The sequence below is a fragment of the Lacerta agilis genome, chromosome 16 (genome assembly GCF_009819535.1).
Source record: "Lacerta agilis isolate rLacAgi1 chromosome 16, rLacAgi1.pri, whole genome shotgun sequence".
Lineage (NCBI taxonomy): Eukaryota > Metazoa > Chordata > Lepidosauria > Squamata > Lacertidae > Lacerta > Lacerta agilis.
The window spans coordinates 5,776,866-5,798,095 of NC_046327.1; the positions used below are offsets into that span (position 1 = coordinate 5,776,866).

The following is a 21,230-nucleotide window of genomic DNA, read 5'->3' on the forward strand; positions in this document are numbered from 1 at the left end:
CGGATTTTCAATGTGCACAGATATAAGCAGCTGCCTTGGTATTTAGCCATCAAGAAATACGAAATGTTCCCCCTTTTAATTATATACTTGTTGCAACCTGAACCGAGCTCTCCTTAGATCTACGAACATGGCAACGAAGATTTAATGGAGAAGATTCCCGCAAAAGTCTTGAAGGAAATGCTGCTCGTTTGCCTGGATGGAGGACGATATAGACTGGGTGTGGAAAAACCTTGGCTCTCTAGACGTTGCTGAACTATCACTCCCAAAACCCAGGGCCACTGGCCATGCTTCTGGGGCTGATGGGAATTGTAGTTCAGCAAGATATGGAGAGCCAACGTTCCTCACACCTGATATATAGAGGGTGCGTGTGTATAGGAAGTAGCCTACTGTACAAAGGTAAAATGCACATTCACGGTTCTGCCCACCTCAGGCACATGACATCTGGACGGTTGCCCAGAACGACATTTGGCTCTGGGACTGAAAGTGACTCTCCGATAGTAACACGAGCAGCCACTCTCTGTGGCTCTTTGCAATTACCTGCAGAAATGCTTCCAGCAATATTCAACTGAATTAGTGCGGCTGCGGTAGAATCCCCTCCACAAACCAACCCCGAAGTATGCTCCAAAACAGATTTAGGGGGAACGCTGGGAGATTTCTCCTTGGGCAACGCCACGGCGGACTTTGTATTTGCATGCATGTTTTATTTTTGATATACAACAGCAACAACATTTATTAGGTTTGTGAGGTCCATGCCTTTACACAAAACACCATACAACACCGTTAAAAAGTAAACAATAAAATTATTAAAATAGGTTTAAGATTTTAAAAGCCTGTGCCGCGCTGTCGCAGCAAAGGGGACAAATCCAGACCAAACAAAAAACAAAGAGGCAAAAAATGAAACCCAACACCCCCCCCCCATACAGGAAAAAGGATTCAACAGGTTAGGAGAGTGATGGGAGGGCCTTCACTACCTCATTCAGGAACCCCACCCTGGTTTTCATAGCCCTCGTCATGAAAACCGCTACCACGTGGGTAATCCGTGGGTCAGCGTCCACCAGCAGAAACTTTACTTGGTCCTCAGAATTGAGTAATGACTTGGGAATAGTTTGTAAGATCGCATCCCTGAAGGCCGAGTAAATGGGACAGTACAACAAGTAATGCGTGAGGTCCTCTTTGGTTCTCATGTGGCAAGGACATAAACGGTGCTCTACCGGGATTTTTGCATATCTGCCTGACAGATAGGCTGTAGGGATAGTTTGAAAACGGGCCATGGTGAAAGCTCTCCGAAGTGTGGGATCGGTGATATTCGCCAAGTAATTGGCGCAGGTTTTAACTGATTTCAGTCGGGGAAACCAGTGGGAGGACCCTGGGTTCTGTATTTTTGTGATGTCTAACAGGGCGTCTCTCTCCAGGATCCATTCCCGAACTTTGTCCGGGCTCCACAATTTGAGTGTATTAAACTCCGGTAGGGTGTATCTAACCAGGATATCAGATAGGTTTTGACGCCAAGTGGTGTTCTTTTGAAGAGAAACAAAGGCTTGTTTGGCCAGTAAGGTGTTCGAGGTATTTGCAAGGTTGATGTAAAAACGTATATTTCTTTCCCCCAAGTCCTCCAAGCACACCCGTCAACTGAGGGAGGTGGGCAGCATAAAATGTGGCCATTACTCCTACAGTGGTACCTCGGGTTAAGAATTCGTTCCGGAGGTCCGTTTTTAACCTGAAACTGTTCTTAACCTGAAGCACCACTTTAGCTAATGGGACCTCCCACTGCCGCTGCATTGCCAGACCACGATTTCTGTCCTTATCCTGAAGCAAAGTTCTTAACCTGAAGTGTTATTTCTGGGTTAGCGGAGTATGTAACCTGAAGCGTATGTAACCCGAGGTACCCTGTATTTATAAACATAGAATCAGTATCTGGCTGAGCTGAGGCTCGAGTTGTGCGCAGCTCATGCGCTACAACCGCAGCACTGCCCCAAAACCTTGTAGAACCCGGTCAGCAAGACTCTCAGCACGATGATGCTCTCCTCCATCGATCCATGTCCCCGCCAGCATTTTCCACCTCTCCCTTTACCTGCGAGCTCCGCCCATAATCACAAGGTCTCCCCACCCCCACCCATGCAACAAAATGTGAAATATCTTTGATGTGGAGATTACTTAACAGAATATACATACCCTCGGACTGTAAGAAAACCTCAAAGAGTTTTCAAAGAAAGCTCTCAATCAAGCCATCCTCATCATCATCACATTCCCGTAATTAACGCCGGGAGGCAAAAATGCACCAGTCATGCTAAAAATAATGAAATGAACTTAATTTTCTTTTTTTAGAAAAAAGAAAAAACAACTCAAACAAGGGGTGAGGGAATTACAGTCACGGCTTGGAGACTGTGGACTCTCTTCTGAGCTGAAGTTGGGTGGCCACCTGTCCTGGGTGCTTTAGCTGAGATTCCTGCATTGCGGGGGGTTGGACTAGATGACCCCACGGGTCCCTACCAACTCTACGATCTGGGATTCACGTTGGAAGATCACACAGGTCCCCGGTCGTTTGACGGACTATTGATCCCTGGCCACCACGCGGCTTCGCTGCCACCAACCAGGATCCCCTCCCTGGGTAATAACTTTCACAGCAGGGTGCAATTTTAAACAAAATAATAAAGTGTTTATTAAAACTTCAACAACTTAAGATAATGGTTTACAACCCTGCCTACGCTCACCACTCTACCTCACCACCAACCTTACAATCAACAACCACCCACCAACCAACTCCCTCGATCAACTGCTCTTCAACAACCTCTCAACTCTAACTGACTCCTTCAGCTGCCCTAGCTCCTCCCCCCTTGTTTATTGGACCGCCTAGGGCCAGCACTTAACCCTTACTTACTCCTTCTCCTATATGTATAACCCCAGGAAGGGCAAACGCCACACGGGGGGTTGGACTAGATGACCCCACGGGTCCCTACCAACTCTACGATTCTGGGATTCACAGTTGGAAGCCAAAGGCACACAGAGCACGCCTGGAGATTTCTGAAACTCATTGGGCTCAGTAAACTTACTTCTGTTCACTGGAAGCTTTCCTTTGTGAATCCTGCCTCCCCCCCCCTTCCCCAGTTTGTAATTGCTCAATAAGCACTAGCATGCAACTACCTGAATTTAGTATATATGTGAAGTATATATTCATTCCGTTGGGGGTGGAGGTGGAGATTGGGGGTATTCCCAACAGCCTCGTGCACGTGCTGCTCTTACTCCCACGCGCTGGGCGAACTCTCATGCACCCTCCGAATGGATCCCTGCCGCATCTGCTTTAGGCTCTCCCCGTACCTGGGAGCCCTGATGCCACAGCACCCTCAAGCATTCCCATTCACTGATGTTTCCTCTTGCCCCTGCAACTTGTGCCCGTAAGAGCCGAGAGGGGCAACCTGGAGGATGCAAGGAGCAATTGCTAATTGAGCGAGCACATGATTTGTGTGTCCTGATATCTTTTTCGTTAGGCTTTGTCAAGAGTCCAGGTTCCCAGCTTGATAACACAGTAAGCGTAGTTAATTAAAAAGGAGGATTTACTGCAAAAACAAGCAGATAGCTCTGAACGGCTCTGACGAAGCCTCCGGCATCATTACTCAAGATGACCTTCTGGAGACTGATTCCGGCCACAACAGAAGATACTGATTTACGGCTCTTATGGCTCTTGCTTGCTTCCTGTCTAGCAGCTCTCCCACTCGATGACTTTTTGGACTTAGTGGATCAGCTCCAACCTCTTCCTGGTCTAAGAGGCTGAGTCTATTCATGCCTATTTGTGCTTTCTGTGATCTTTGGCTGTGTTCCACCTGCTCTCAGCTACTGTCTTATCAGCCAGCCCGTCAAGGTCAGGAGGAGCCAAACTCTGCAGCTGTCGGCTCTCCCCTGCCTGACTAACATCCAAGTCTCTCTGTTCCTTGCTGCTTTCTGCAGTTGGCTGCAATTCATGACTCAGAGCTGGCTCATTCCTGACAGGCTGCAGAGCCTCCAAGTTATGGAAGCTTCTCGAACAGTCCTTTCAAACTTACAGGGGGATCTTTCTCAAGGTGGGCTCTTTCTGCACCACCCTTAAGCTTCGACATGGAAAGAACAGACGTCACACGTCCGCTCTGGGAGTGCTTCCAAAACGGAGTCCCCATGGGGAGCTCTTCCCTCCTTCAGAAATGTTTAGGGCAGAACCACGGCTCCCCCACCACCCTTGACCCCACTGGCCAGGCTTGAAGGGGCTGATGGGAGTCGGACTCCTGCAATATCTGGAACGTCCCAGATTCCCTATCTCATGACTTGACATCACGTTGAGTTTCTCTGCTTCACATCCTGTCAAATGGTGCTGGTGAGAGCACAGAAACTCATAACATCATAATACATGGCCGTTTCCCCCTAAGGAAAAAAATCAGGATAGTAATGATAGTCAAGTGAGGAGGAGAATTCACCATGGGGGCTCTGTTTTCTACAGCACTGCCCCACAGAATATCTGCTCCCGTTCTAAGAATCTTGCCTATGCGATCTTGCAACAGAAAACAATCAGAACTGGAATAGCCAAAGTGTGATGGCCTGGGAGTCAGACTCAGATGCTGAACCTGAGGGATCCCAGCCTGCACAGGAGTCCCCGCCTCCAGAACCAGCTGAGCCAGGGCCTGAAGGATCCCCACCTGTGCTGGCTCCCCAGGTGCAGGCATCAGCAGAGTCTGCTCTGGCTCCTGATGGGAGGGAGGACCCATTGCCTGCAGGTGCTCCACTCCCAGCCTCATCAGAGGAAGCTGAGGCAGCCCCTGGGTCCAGTAACCCACCAGCCTCTCCTGAGCTGCAGAGGCTCAGGACAGAGAGGCGAAGAGAGCTAAGTGCTTACAGGAGGAGTGCTCGTCTCCAGGCCCGGAGGAGGAGAGGCAAGTCTCCAGAGGATCGGGGCTGCCCTAAGCATAGGGCCAGATAAAAGCCAGCCAGCCCCAGCCCAAGTTGCGTGAGCAACTTAGCTGCGAATGTATGCTTGACCCGCAACCTCGTGCCTGCACCTGCCTTGGACCTTGACCTGCTCCCTGCCTCGCTCCCCGCCAGACTGACCTCCTTTGGACCCCTAGACCCACGACTGGACTTGGACCTCGCTTCACGGACAAACCCCCGGGGCCAGCACACAAAGTGGGGTCCCCCAGATGTTGATGGGATTCCAAATCCCATCAGTTCCAGCCAGCATGGCCAATGATCAGGCATGACACAACATCTGGAAATTACTGCACTGGTTGCCCACTAAATTAATACTACAAATCAAGAGTGGAAATCCATACAGGCAACAATCATGCTCTTTATTTTATTCTCTCTCTCTCTCTCTCTCTCTCTCATTCCCGTCCTTTTCTAGGAGGAGATGGGAGAGCCTCTTAGAAACAAAAGGGAAAAACCAGGACTAAATGAGTGAGCGACAAGTTAATAATTGAGCAATATTAAGCATTGCATAAAAAAGATTAACCTTGCCGGGTCAGTTTCACGGGTATGGAGGGACACACTTGGAACAGTATCGTTCTTAAAAGACTGGCTTGTACTACGCAAATACTAATATTTTGAGACTTCCCAACACTGGGCAGCACTTAAGCGACAATGTGCCTCTTTCATGAAATGGCTTGCCTCAGAATGAGGCCTGGTGGGTGTTTAGACTTGAATATACCTCTTCCCCCCCCCAATGCCCCTTGAACCTTGAGATAAAAGTTTCAAAGTACCCGTCGGGTACATAAACCAAGGTTTACGTTCTCAGGCCCTTTGCAACCACGTGTAGATTTCCACACAGCTAGAAGGTTCAACAAACAGGTGAGGTAGTCGTCTGTTTACATTATATTCTTAATCAAATATAAAAAGTTAACTGCTTGGTAGCATCTTGCTTTGGCAACGAAAAACCAGAACCTGCTTTCGAAACACTCCTTGCTCTTTATTAGGATTGATTTTTCTTCCTCCCCCGAAATGCAACGCCATTACGTTAATTAAACTTAGCAAAGCAATCAACTGCAACTTGTAGATTGTGCAATTTTAGCTGGATTTGGTTAAAAGCCAGCAAACTGCTGGGTGCTCACTGGGGGGGGGGGGAATTATTCATGCCGTACTTAAGCAATATGATGAGCAAGCTTTCTTAACACAGATGGATTGGAGGGGTGGAGAGACAAACAGGACCCTTCTGGGTTGAATGTAAAATCGATCTTGATACTCCCAGCGTGATCAATCCAATTCTAGAAAGACTTACAAGTCCAGGGGGAACTGAAATTACATCTGAGGCACAGGTCAGTGCCATCACTTCCCTACACAACAAAAGACACCCAAGGAAACTGACAGCAAACTGGTAGGGCTGGTAGAAAACTGGTAGGACTCTATTGGCCCAGGAGATCTGCAGGATAACATACTGTATATTCTGGTGTATAAGACTACTTTTTAATCCAGGAAAATCTTCTCAAAAGTCAGGGGTCGTCTTATACGCCGGGTGGAGAATCTGTGGTGGAGTATATCTCAAACTCTATATTTTAACTGGAAAAGTAGGGGGTCGTCTTATATGCCGGAAAATACGGTAATCTGGAAAGCCAACAAAAACAGATCTTTTGTTTGTCCCAGGGTGGATATGATTTAAATCAAATCGATTTAAATCGCTAGTCAGTAAGACTTGATTTAAATCTATTATTATTATTATTATTATTATTATTATTGTTACAGAAAGACTCATTCTTGCTGGTATCATCTTAATATTTACAACCAGAGGAAGGTTTTATTTTTGGAATAATAAATTTTCAAGGTAGTTTTTACGGTTATATCAAAAATTACCGATTTGGTTATACTATTAGAAATACTTAAGACGGATAATTACGAAATGATTGTGAGGTTTAATATGTTAACTGTTTATATTTGGACAACTTTTTCTGCTGTACTTTATTGGAAGGAGAAAAATAACCATTGACTTAATAACAATTTATTTAACAAAAAAATAACATTGTAGCATACGTATCCATGTTTGTTAACTGATGTGGTTAAACGTGTGGTGTTTTGGTTTTAAAAAAAGAAACCCTTAGTTTTAGCACACTTGAAAAACTTAAAACAAATCCTTATTTCCTGATGAATAACTATAATGTAACCTAACTAGAAAACTATCTTTAGGGGGGGGGAATCCTCCAAAAGCATTTTACTGCATTTTTAAAATCTGATTTAAATTTTTAAAAAAATCTGATCTAAATCAAAACAATCTGATTTAAATCAAAACAATCCATTTTTTCTATTATTTTTTAAAATCATTGATTTTTATCTACCCTGGTTTGTCCATTCTGTCCTGGAACTGCAGAACTGAAGAGAGGCTCATTCTGGCTTCTGCCACCAGTGAGAAACCAAGGTCCACGTTGAGTGGAAGACCGGCCTGACCGAAACCCTTGACCAGGGAAGGAGCAGCCATCCCGAAGTTGGCTTTGCATTTCCCTCCGCGGCTAATAAATAAATGAAGCACTAAACGCTTACCAAAGGCTCCAGTTCCTTGCGGTCTATGAGGGCGAGCTCCGTCACGAAATAATAAAAGTGCTTGTAGCAGGTGTTGACGTGGGCCTCGGCCCCCATGATGATAATGCGGTCAAAGTGGTGGATGTAGACATGGACAAACACCCGGAAGAGCCGGCACAAGATCTTCTTGCAGATCTGGAGGAAGTTCTTTGGGAACGGCACGCCTGGGAACGGAAAAGGAGAGGAGGTTGAGATCTCCCAGCCTGTCACGGTGGCGGTTGTTGAAGCCTGTTGTCTTCCCTGGCAAGAGGGGAAAACCAAGACTGGGCGCCATCACTTTGGTTGCCCCCTGTTTATTTAGTGCACGTTGGCAGGGGCCATTTCAGAATTTCCTCTCTTGGGATGGGTGAACGTACTACAAAGGAGTTCTTCTGTAGACTTGAGCCTCAACCCCATCTTTCATTGCCTTCAGGAGAGTCGAAAGTGAGGATGCCTGACAAATCTCTGCTGGAAGAGTGTTCCACAGCTGGAGCCCAGCGACACTAAATACCTGATGTCTGGTTGATGACACTTAGTGTGATGGCCTGGGAGTCAGACTCAGATGCTGAACCTGAGGGATCCGAGTCTGCACAGGATTCCCCGCCTCCAGAACCAGCTGAGCCAGGGCCAGGGCTTGAGCCTGAAGGATCCCCACCTGTGCTGGATCCCCAGGTGCAGGCATCAGCGGAGTCTGCTCTGGCTCCTGATGGGAGGGAGGACCCATTGACTGCAGGTGCTCCACTCCCAGCCTCTTCAGAGGAAGCTGAGGCAACCCCTGGGTCCAGCAACCCACCAGCCTCTCCTGAGCTGCAGAGGCACAGGATAGAGAGGCAAAGAGAGCTAAGTGCCTACAGGAGGAGTGCTCACCTCCAGGCCTGGAGGAGAGGCGAGTCTCCGGAGGACCGGGGCCGCCCTAAGCATAGGGCCAGATAAAAGCCAGCCAGCCCCAGCCCAAGTTGCGTGAGCAACTTAGCTGCAAACGTATGCTTGACCTGCAACCTCGTGCCTGCACCTGCCTTGGACCTTGACCTGCTCCCTGCCTCACTCCCCGCCGGACTGACCTCCTTTGGACCCCTAGACCCACGACTGGACTTGGACCTCGCTTCACGGACAAACCCCTGGGGCCAGCACACTTAGGCTTCTATATAGTGTTAGAAACTCATTTATATAAGCTAATTGCCAAATGGCACCTAAAATCCGGGTTACAGTCGCCACAATGGAATGTCTAGGTACATTATTATTATTATTATTATTATTATTATTATTATTATTATTATTATTATTCCACTTTTAATCTCAAAGCTGTTTACAACACATCAAAACATCAAATAACACAATCCAGAATAAAACACATTCTCCCCCCCATACATTTTTATTGAGTTTTTTGTTATAACAAATTACACCTATCCATTTTTAAAAAATATATTTTACAATCCCCACCCTCCCTTTGACTTCCCTCATCTTCCCTTTCTGGTTTATTCATTACATGTTACCCTCTGCGTGTTGAATAAAATATGCATGTTGTTACACTGCCTTTCTTCATGTTCTACTTAAAGTTGTGAATGTTTATTCAAAACATAATAAAACACATTCGAGCGTCGAGGAAAATAGCTCCGAGTGACATTTTGTTTTCCCCATATTTATTTACCTACTTAATTTATAGAGCTGACCCACAAGAAGAAGAACTCTGGGAACCTGCTGTGGTTAGAGTGTCAGATTAGGACATGGGAGACCGGGGTTCAAATCCCCCCCCCGTCATGATCTCACTGGGTGACCTTGGAGCCAGTCACAGCCTCTTAACCTCCCTCGCAGGGTCGATGTAGGGATTAAATGGGGGGGGGGTTGAACCTTGTACAGTGGTACCTCTGGTTACGTACTTAATTCGTTCCGGAGGTCCGTTCTTAACCTGAAACTGTTCTTAACCTGAAACACCACTTTAGCTAATGGGGCCTCCTGCTGCCTCTGCGCCGCCAGAGCACAATTTCTGTTCTTATCCTGAAGCAAAGTTCTTAACCTGAAGCATTATTTCTGGGTTAGCGGCAGGGGCGTAGCAAGGGGAGGCGGGCCGCCCTGGGCAGTGCCCGGGGGGGGGGGTGACACCCGGGGCGGGGCCCCGCCCCCCACGATTGGCGCCTCCAGCCAGCGGGGGGGGGGAGCCGCTGAAGGCGACGCCTCCGCCCGGGCCAGCAAGGAGGGGCGTTACGCTTGTGTCACTCCTCCTCGCTGGACCGCCCCTCTCCTCTCCATGCCCCGGCAGCCAGCGGCGAAAGAAGCTTCTTTTGCCGCTGGCTGGGCTCCCTGAGCGGAGCCGGGACATGGAGAGGGGCGGGCCAGCCAGCGAGGAGGGGTGACACCAGTGTGACGCCCCTCCTCGCTGGCCCGTGCGGAGGCGTCGCTCCGTGCGCATGCGTCATGATGTCATGCGCATTGAGTGACGCCCCACCCCCGGGGGTGCCGCTTGGCTTTCCGCCCCCGGCAGCCAAGCGGCTCACTACGCCCCTGGTTAGCCGAGTCTGAAACCCAAGGTACTGTACTCCTTGGAGGGAAAGATGTGAGATTAATGCAGTAAAGAAGCTCTTCTGCTTACCTGCTTAAGAAAGCTGGAGGGGCTAGCCATGTGGAGATGCCAATTGCCAACCGGGCACCCAGAGATCTCCACGCGGTCCCAACTGGAACCGCGCCAGTCGCAAAATGCGCCTGGCTCCTGGCTAGTTTCGAACACTGCTTCTCTAACAAAGGCGACAGTGCTCCTTCAGAAGTAAATCAAGCATAACCAGGTCTCCAGAACAGCCCACATATATTGATTTGATTTCAGTCTATTTATTTATTAGATTTCTATAGTGCCCTTCATCGTAAGATCTCAGTGTGGTTCACAGAATAAAATACAAGATAAAGACAAGTAAATGAGTAAAGCAAAACAATTTATATTTGAATAATTTACCTTCCCCCACTTATTTAAGTTGCTTATTGCTGCTGTTGTTATTTAAATTTGTATACCCCCCACCCCCGTGCCCGCAGATCTCACAACATAATGGCTCCATTCTTCCCATTGTTAAAAATCCACGCTGGCAAATAGCCCGTATGCACTTAATAATTCCAGGCGCATTGTTGCAAAATAATAATCATGATTTTAAAAAGACTTAAAAGTTGCTGAAGAAGAAGAAGAAGAAGAAGAAGAAGAAGAAGAAGAAGAAGAAGAAAACTTATACAATAATCTCCAACAGCGGAGATCAGTTTTAACAAAAGCATGCACAGTGGGCAGACACAAGAAGGATAAAGACATTAAATTAGATCGCTGAGCTGCTGTCATTATTAAAAGGAGAAGAAATGATGCTTGGTGGAATTTCTGAGCTAGCAGCTACTTGATGAAATAGAAGAAAAGAATTTTCTCCTGGATGAGTTTACTGGCTCTAGTTCAAGCAGCCCTACTGACTCAGCCAAGATCCAGTCTCTGAACAAAGGAGAATGACAGAAAGATTCAGTTAACCTGGAGTTTACAATCCTGGGGGGCTCCAGCTATATTAGGCCCCCCCCACTCCCTCCACAAATTGCCAAGTTATTACACAACAGATTTGTGAGCTTTCCAGCCACGCACTTCAGGCTCCTAAAATACCATCCTCGCAGACGCGGTGGCCGGCCTGGAAAGAACCTGAAGCTGATCTGATTCAACTCCCAGCCCTACGGCTGGAGAGCTTATGCAAGCTGGATCCCATTCATGCTGCCACAATAACTCCTGTACTGAGTTGCGCACGTGTGTGCATGTGTTTGTACAAGTCTGGACCTTTTCTAGGATGGACAACAACCTAGAGAATGGGTAGGCAAACTAAGGCCAAGGGGACGGATTCGGCCAAATCACCATCCAAATTATTTTTTGGGTATGGATTATTATCCTGATCCATCCAATGTTTTTTCAGTTATGGCGAAGGGTGTTTCATTCGCTGTGTGCGCTCAATTTCTTTGCGTGTTGAGGACCCCAACCACCCTCCAGGAAATAACTCACACCAGAAACATTAATTTTGGTTTGGGTTTTTGGCATAAATTTTGGCCACAACTTTATTAAAATACAAGATATGTGAGTGGTTGCGTAGGCATTGGTTTAGACTATCTGACCCACTGGGGACAGAACTGACGACCGTCAGTAAGGGAAAGCATTTTGGGGAGAGAATAGGAGCCGGGGGGTCAGACACAACAACTCTTCCCAAATGCTCCCAGGAGCTCTTGCGTGGCCCTGGCCCCCGACCGGGGGGATACGGACAAAAGCATTGCGAGCCCCTGGATTCCTTTAACGGAATTCCCACGCAGCAGCAGCAGCATTGGAGGGGCAGACACAGCCAATCATAACCCCTCCAGCGACGAACACGAAAACCAATGCCTAACCGCCAACCTTACAAGTTGTGACTAGTTGCTACGCAGTAGGCGAAAACCAGAGGGCACAAGCCAATCAGCCAACTGGAAAAATTCCTACCAGGCCCCTGCACCAACGGCAGACGACCCCATGACAGGCATAGCAAGGTCAACGCAGAGGCCTAAAATTAGGGAAGGGAGGGCGGGCGATCCGTTGCAAGCAGCAAAGAGGAATAATACAGGGCGTGCCGAGGTTTTAAACCTTCTGACTGTCCATCAACCAAAATTGCAACATTAATTTCTCCCCAACAACAAGAAATGCCCCAATCAAAACAGCGACTAACTCAGAACCAACCCACACTGGAAGGGTGGATTGCTGGCCCCCACCGCAACCCGTGCTCTCTATGAAGGAGAACACACATTACCAAATCACAGAGCGCCCTCACCTCTAATGGAGAATTTAGATGCCTTCAGCTGTGACATAAACACCGTCTCGGCAAAGGACTGTGAAAAGCAGCTCTAATGGCCTTAAAGCACAGAGAGCCGCTGTCAGAACTCGTGGAGCAATCCTTCATTCTGACTGCCCACATCTCTCTTGAAAAGCCCCCTTTCAAACCAGATTTTCACAAGGCGATTCGTACATGTTTCCCAGTTAACGCAGATATATGTTGTCCCTTGGGGCCAAGCTTGACATCTGGAGCAGAGCAGCAGATGGGCAAATGGCTTGTTTCATTCCTTTCTCAGTATAGCAGTACCTTGGTTCTCAAACGCCTTGGTATTCAAACAGCTTAGAACCTAAACACTGCAAACCCGGAAGTAAGCATTCCAGTTTGCGAACTATTTTTGGAAGCCGAACGTGCTCCATTTTGGGTGTGACACTTCCGATTTGAGTGCCACACTTCCGTTTTGAGTGTTATGCTGAGGTCTGTCTGTTTTTGCTATTTATTTTGAGTTTTTGTTTTTGCGGCTCTTTTTGTTTTGTTTCTGAATAGAAAATTCTTTCCAGTAGCACCTTAGAGACCAACTGAGTTTGTTCTTGGTATGAGCTTTCGTGTGCATGCACACTTCTTCAGATACCTATAGATATCTGAAGAAGTGTGCATGCACACGAAAGCTCATACCAAGAACAAACTCTGTTGGTCGCTAAGGTGCTACTGGAAAGAATTTTCTATTTTGTTTTGACTATGGCAGACCAACACGGCTACCCACCTGTAACTGTTTTGTTTCTGTGACTGTGTGGAACCCAGTTCAGCTACTGGTTGGTTGGTTGTGTGACTGCAGTACATCGTTTACTGCTTTCATTTTATGGATCAATGGTCTCATTATATAGTAAAATTCATGTTAAATTGTTTTTAAAAGTCTGGAACGGATTAATCTGTTTTGCATTGCTTTCTATGGAAAAGCATGCCTTGGTTTTGGAATGCTTTGGTTTTGGAACGGACTTCCGGAATGGATTAAGTTTGAGAACCAAGGTACCACTGTAGTGTGTCTACAGAGGCAGCAGGAAGAAAAAGAGGTAAAAGGTGTAAAGGACTCCGGGACACTAAAGTCCAGCTAAATTTGACTACAGGGTGCAGTGCTCATCTCCATTTTCAGGCCAAGGGTGAAAATGCTGGAAGTCCAATCCATTACATGTTCATTTACAGCTGATGGTCTCTGTTATACTTATTTTGAGATGGGATGTGATTTCACTATAATTTCCATTTTGTTTCTCCAGTCCACACTGGACTGTAATTTGCATGTTAAGCACCCAAGACCTCCCCCAATAAAGAAAGACACAATTGACACGGAATTTAGTTTAAGGTTATTGGCATAATTTTGGCCACAGCATTACTGATTACAGATTGTGAGTTGTTTGCTTAGGCACTGATGCCTGGACTCTGGCAGATGTCAGTAAGGGAAAACATCCTGGGGGAGCACTGGACCAGGCTCAGGCTCAAGCTCACCCCAAATGCTCCCAGGGGCTCTGGCGTGGCCCTAAACCCTGGAAGGGGATCGGACAAAAACAAGGCGAGCCTCTGGATTCCTTTAACGGGATACCCTAGCATTGGAAGGGCAGGCATATCCTTACAAAGTTGTGGCGATTTGCTACGCGGCAGGCAAAACCCAAGTGGCACCAGCCAATCAGCCAAATGGGAAAATTCCTACCAGGCCCCTGTCATCGTTACTTGGCCAATATCATAGGGCACTCTTACAGATTATACAACAGTGCCTTAATACTGCATGGGATCTTCCCACACGGTCCGTTTCCTGTACAATAAATGCACATTCTCTGCATGCAATTAACACGTTTTCCCTTGAATTAATGTTTCGTTGCAGAGACAGCTGTCAGCAGACTTTATTTTGCAAAGGAAAGACCCAGGCAACCAATCTCTTTCCTGTACATTTATAAGCAGAAATGAAGTCCAGTGGAACCAAAACATGGAAGGAAAGCACGCGCTGGGGGGGGGGGAGAAAAGAAACCCTACTCTGTCATTTCCAAATCTAATTGCAACAGTCTTTTACTGCTGGATAATTACAAACCAAAGGCCTTTAAAGCCTCTGCTTTCCCAAATGTTTTTATCTGCCAAAGCGTCCTTATTGCTTCCTGACAATAAAGAGACCAACCTGACGCCCATTTCCTTTAGGCAACTTTGAATTCTCGGGAAAACAGAAATGGGTCCCTCAGCCTAAACAGCGAACCAACCGAGATTGTGATTCTGAGCACATTTACTGTGCAGTACAGTTCCTAAGGAAGTCCCATGGAAAACGACGCTGCTTTTTTCCCTTCCTGGTTCCCCTGCCACAGAGGTTTCTTTTCTTTTTTGCAAAACCTATGTATTTTTTAAAATGCAATAAATAATTGGGATGTCGCAAATATGTAGGCATTTTACAGCAAACACAGTAACTAATAAAAGTGGGATTGCATTAAACTCATTTGTAAAAATGTTACATAGGAAAAATACGAGAGAGACATTGCACTCACTACCTTTGTAAATCAAGAAAACATTTAATAAAAATGCTTTTTAAAAAAGTGGGATTGCACTGAAGCAACAGAACAGCACATTATGAATATCTGCATATTTATGAGGTTATTCGTATCATGAATGGTTGAAAATCTTTCTGTTTCCTAGCTGGAAGGAATACAATCTGAATACAAAAAAAATGCCAATAACCTGACAGTGTTTTTATTATTTTTCAAAGCCTCACAATAGCTTCGCTTGGATCCTGTCTAGACTGTCATTAATTGCACAAAACATACATAAGCTCCCTAAGCCACAAAGATGCACTATCACCCACCAATGATGTCTTCTCATTCACACCTGGGGGAATGTTTGAAAGAAAGTATTTCGCTCCCCAGAGGTGAGGAATATTGATGTTCCTAGTTTGCACCAATTTCACTTCCTTCCTCGTGGGAAGTTTGGCATTAGCAGTGAAGCCCATAGCTGTCAACTCCCCCCCCCCTTTTTAAGGGAAATTCCCTTATTCTGAATAGGATTCCTCGCAAGAAAAGGGAAAAGTTCACAGCAATGCTGAAGCCCCACCCATTTCCTGAACCATGAAACATTGGCGGCACTCTGCCAATCACACTGACCTGTCTCCTTCACAGATGTTTTGAGGATGAGTAACTGTCCCACGCTGGGCTCTCTGCAGATTTACTGTTTTATGCACAAAGTTCCAGAGAAATGAAAGCAAAACCCTGCTGGATCGAGGCAAAGGCCTAGCATCCTGTACTCACTTGGGGGAAACCACATGTCTATGGGAAGCCTGTAAGAAATACCCTTCGCACTCACAACCTAGAAGTTCTGAAGAAGTGTGCTTGCACATGAAAGCTTATACCCAGAACAAACTTAGTTGGTCTCTAAAGGACGGCGGGTGGCGCCTGGGGCTTGCCGATCAAAAGGTCGGGACTACCAGGACCAAGCCAAGATCCAGAACAAGACAAGAAAGGACAGGCAACTGGAGGAGAGGAATAAACAAAGAAATGGCGCTCAAGTTAATGACTTGGAATGTTCGGGGATTAAATCAGAGACCAAAGAGACGCAGAGTGTTTTATAGCATAGAAAAGAAGAATTTGGATATAATATGTTTACAGGAAACCCACATAGTCCGACGTCACAGAAGACTACTACAGAACAAAAAATTAGGCCAAGAGTTCATATCATCGGACAAGGTCAAGAAGAGAGGAGTAGTGATTTATGCAAAGGAGAAATATAGCCCAAGACAGCTATTTAAAGATGAAGAAGGGAGATACATCGCAATTGAAATCAACGTACAAGGCGAAAAATTTTTGATTCTGGGACTTTATGCACCAAATGATGGAAAGTCGATTTTCTACAAAAAAATACATGACTTGCTGCTGGATTATTTGGATTATAAGGTAGTTTGCCTTGGAGATTTTAATGGGGCAGTTTCCACATTAATGGACAGATCTCAAAGAACAAAATTAACAAATGATGGGAAACTCCCAAAGACCTTCTTTGAAATGGTGGACAATTTGAACTTGGTGGACTCTTGGAGATTAAAAAACCCCACAGAAACAGAGGCAACGTATTTCAGCGAATCCCAGCAGTCATGGTCGAGGATAGACTACATCTGGATCTCGAATGAATTGGCTCCAAAATTACAAAAGGCAGAAATCGGCCCTAAAACGCTTTCAGACCATAATCCGGTACAGGTAAACCTAAAAATGATTTCCAAGGATTCTTTTAGATGGAGAATGGATGACGCATTGATGAGAGATACCAAGCTAGTAGAAAGAGCGGCGAAAAAGATGAAAGAATATTTTCAAATTAATTGGACTTCAGAAGTGGAGAAAAGGATTGCCTGGGATGCAAGTAAAGCGGTAATGAGAGGATTCCTCATTAGTGAAAAGGCAAAAAAGAAGAAACAACAAAGTGCAGAAATGGAGAGATTGCTAAAATCAATCAAAGAAAAGGAAAAGGAACTAAGAGGACACCCCAGATGTGTCAAAATCCAAAAAGAAATCAAATACTTGCAATCCCAATATGCCAATATAATGAATCAGGACATTGAATGGAAAGTGAAAATGATGAAACAAAGAACATTTGAATCGGCCAATAAGTGTGGAAAACTACTAGCTTGGCAATTGAAGAAAAGACAAAAGGCAAATGTCATCAATAATTTGGTAGTAAATGGAAAAAATGTGGAGAAACCGGAGGAAATCAGATGGTGTTTTCAAAGATTCTACAAGCAACTGTACAAGGAGGAGAAGATAGATGAAGCAGAAATAGACCGATTTCTGGAAAAGAACGGATTGCAAAAAGTCCCAGAGGAAAAATTAGCTACCCTCAACCACCCAATATCGACGCAGGAAATAGAAGACGCAATAAACAATATGCAATTGGGGAAGGCTCCAGGACCGGATGGACTAACAGCAAAATACTATAAGACATTGAAAGACTGGCTATCGCAGCCGTTAAGAGAAGTTTGCAACAAAATACTAGAAGGAGATAGGGCACCAGAGACGTGGAAAGAAGCCTTTATCACACTGATTCCAAAACCAGATACAGATAAGACTTTAATGAAAAATTATCGTCCAATTTCCCTTTTGAATGTGGATTATAAAATTTTCGCAAATGTTTTGGCTACAAGGTTGAAAAGAGTGTTGAAAGACTATATACATAGAGACCAAGCAGGTTTCTTGCCAGGAAGACAAATAAGCAATAATACGAGAATTATTGTGGATATTTTAGAAAAACTGGAGAGAGACATAAATACAGATGCGGCACTATTGTTTGTGGATGCAGAGAAAGCTTTTGATAAAGTATCTTGGACATTTATGAAAAAGAATCTGGAAAAGATGGGAGTTGGAGAAAAAATTTTAAATGGCATTAGGGCCATTTATACAGAACAAAGAGCAAAAGTCATTGTAAACAGTGTGATATCGGAGGAGATCGAAGTAGAGAAAGGAACAAGACAAGGGTGCCCTATCTCCCCTTTACTTTTTATTACGGTCCTGGAAGTCCTTCTAAATATGATTCGAAAAGACAAACAGACAAAAGGAATTAAAGTGGGAGAGAAGGAATACAAATTACGCGCCTTCGCAGACGATTTGATGTTATCCCTGCAAGAACCAGAAAGCAGTGTCCCCAGAGCTTTGGAACTAATCGAACAATTTGGACTTGTAGCTGGCTTTAAATTAAATAAGCAGAAAACCAAGGTTTTAGGTAAAAATTTGAGTGCAGAACAGATCCAAAGAATACAAGAAGCCACAGGCCTCAATTTTGTTAAGTCTGTAAAATATCTAGGTATCAATCTCACAAACAAGAACCTGAACCTGTATAAGGATAATTACGAAAAATTGTGGATGGAGATAAAAAAAGATATGGAGATCTGGACAAGACTTAAACTGTCGTTAATGGGAAGAATAGCAGTGGTTAAAATGAATGTCCTACCAAGGATGCTGTTTTTATTCCAAGCCATACCAATTTTGGACAAACTAGACTGTTTTAAGAAATGGCAAAAGGACCTATCGAAATTTATATGGCAGGGCAAAAAGCCAAGAATAAAATTTAAGATTTTAACAGACTCTAAAGAGAGAGGAGGCTTTGCCCTGCCGGACTTAAGGCTTTACTTTGAAGCTGCGGCCTTTTGCTGGTTAAAGGATTGGTTTAAATTAGAGAACGTTGATGTGTTGGACTTGGAGGGACATGATAACATGTTTGGTTGGCATGCATACCTTTGGTATGACAAGGTTAAAATCCACAGAACTTTTAAGTCCCATATAGTTAGAAAATCCCTTTATCAGGTTTGGACTAGATACAAAGACCTGCTCGAGAGAAAGACTCCTAGATGGATCTCTCCAGTGGAGGCCAAGGCATATAAGAGACCGAATATGTCTGCAAACTGGCTAAGATATATGGACATATTGCAGCAGGAAGGGGACTCGTTTAAGCTAAAAAGCTATGATCAAGTAAAAAGTCAGGTCCCCGACTGGCTGCATTATCACCAGGTTTATGAAATATTTAAAATGGACAAAAAAGTTGGTTTTCAAGTAGAAAAATCAAAACTGGAAACAGAACTGATAGAATCAAACTTTAAAAACCTTTCCAAAATGTATAATCTTTTGCTAGAGTGGCATACAAAAGATGAATTGGTTAAATCGTCAATGATAGATTGGGCAAAAGATGTAGGACATAATATCATGATGGATGACTGGGAAAGATTGTGGCAGAAAGGTATCAAATTTACTGCTTGTCATGGTTTAAGAGAAAACATAATGAAAATGGTTTATAGATGGTATTTGACACCAGTTAAGATTGCTAAGATGAATACCAAAATGTCAGATGTATGTTGGAAATGTAAACATGCGAAAGGTACCTTTTTTCATATGTGGTGGTTGTGCCCAGCGGTAAGTGTTTTCTGGGATAAGATTTATAATGAGCTCAAGAAGGTAATGAAAGTTACCTTTTGTAAGAAACCAGAGGCATTTCTTCTGAGCATAACCAATGAAGAGATACCCAGTCAGGATAGAGTGTTTTTCATGTATGCCACAACAGCAGCTAGAATTCTATTGGCAAGAACATGGAAAGGTGAAGAGATACCAACGGTGGAGGAATGGCAGATGAAGATGATGGAATACATGGAACTCGCAGAACTGACCGCCAGAGTCCGGGACCAGAGAGAGGGGAAGGTGTCACAGGAGTGGAAAAAATTTAAAGACTATTTAGTTAAATCAGTTAAACTGAATATTTGAGCAGATTTAGTCAGAATATCGGCTTTGGTAGATATGTGTTAGATATAAATGGTAAGAGGAATTTTTGTTATGTGAAAGATGTATGTGTCAAAATATGTTAAGATAGGTCGCCAAGATAAGTTACATAGTTATAAAGATATTTGACTAAGTAAAAGCTAAGCATATTAAAATTTGGGCAAATGTTAATCGAACAATATATAAAGCTACCTTGAAGAAGTATTTGTTCTTTGAAGACAGGGGAGGGAACGGGGGAAGTCCCCAAACAGAGAAGTTAGAAACAAGAAATGTATAAAGATAGATAGTGGATAAGGTTTGTATATGTTCTTTTCATGTTTTTATTGTTGTTACTGTTTTTATGTTGATTATGGTTATTGTTTATTATGTTTTGTGTTGATGTTGTATTTTGTTTTCTTTTTGTCTTATTGGAAAATAATAAAATCTTATAAAAAAAACAAAAACAAAAGGTCGGTGGTTCGAATCCCCGCGACGGGGTGAGCTCCCATTGCTCCCGTTGTTCGGTCCCAGCTCCTGCCCACCTAGCAGTTCGAAAGCACATCAAAGTACAAGTAGATAAATAGGTACTGCTCCAGCAGGAAGGTAAACGGCGTTTCCGTGCGCTGCTCTGGTTCACCAGAAGCGGCTTAGTCATGCTGGCCACATGACCCGGAAGCTGTACGCCAGCTCCCTCAGCCAGTAAAGCAAGATGAGCGCCGCAACCCCAGAGTCGGACACGACTGGACCTCATGGTCAGGGGTCCCTTTACCTTTACCTTTAAGGTGCTACTGGACAATTTTAAATTCTTAAATTTATTTTGACTGCGTCAGACCAACACAGCTACCTACCTGAATCTAGAACCCAGAAATTGACATTCACAGATCGTACTAACACAAAAGCTACAATCGCCAGATTTGGAACTTGCCCTGGAAAGGGATTTCATAATTTTTCGTATCCCACGAGTTCATTACTTCAGTGAGCTATAAATCCCTCAAGAGAGTGTCACAACGAATGTTCTAGTCGTCCTCACTTTAGCTGACATCTTCTCCCGTGGGCCATACTGGGAGAACTTCTAACCTCATCATCCCCACTGCCTGGCCAAATAAATATTTTAAAATGGCCTTGGCAATCGGCGTAACTTAAAAAAGGCTAGAGATAACATGAAGTTCTCTGGTTGTTTGGAATAATTCAGTACCATCACTGCGTGTGCTACCGCATATCTGAACAATTTTGCAGCAGAAATGTGTGGTCTGACTTCGTGTGTGTCAGAGAAAGCAAGTTTAACGTTTAATCAGTCTTAAAAATAATAATAATAAAAGGGGGGAAGGGAAGGAAAGGGCTACCATTTTTAAAACAAGGCCTGTGTGTTCAGAATCTGAACTCTGGTCTGTATCTGTGAGTCACTGGTCTCAAGCCACAGAAGCCAGATGGGTCGTTTTTATAGGTACCCTTAAGTACCCTTAAGCGTAAGGGACACGGGTGGTGCTGTGGGTTAAACCACAGAGCCTAGGGCTTGCTGATCAAAAGGTCGGTGGTTTGAATCCCCGTGACGGGGTGAGCTCCCGTTGCTCGGTCCCAGCTCCTGCCCACCTAGCAGTTCGAAAGCACGTCAAAGTGCAAGTAGATAAATAGGTACCACTCTGGAGGGAAGGTAAACGGCGTTTCCGTGCCCTGCTCTGGTTCGCCAGAAGCG

The 21,230-nt window shown here is 44.8% G+C and overlaps 1 protein-coding gene across 2 annotated transcripts in view; it reads right to left on the minus strand.

The window, feature by feature from the left end:
• Positions 1 to 21,230, minus strand: part of MOB3B (MOB kinase activator 3B) — a 101,029-nt gene that overhangs the window by 5,954 nt on the left and 73,845 nt on the right. For both annotated transcript variants that reach the window (XM_033173503.1, XM_033173502.1), the window contains exon 3: positions 7,483 to 7,685. In XM_033173503.1, coding sequence (XP_033029394.1) covers positions 7,524 to 7,685 — 162 coding nt within the window. In that variant the 3' untranslated portion in view covers positions 7,483 to 7,523. The remainder of the gene's footprint in view (positions 1 to 7,482; positions 7,686 to 21,230) is intronic.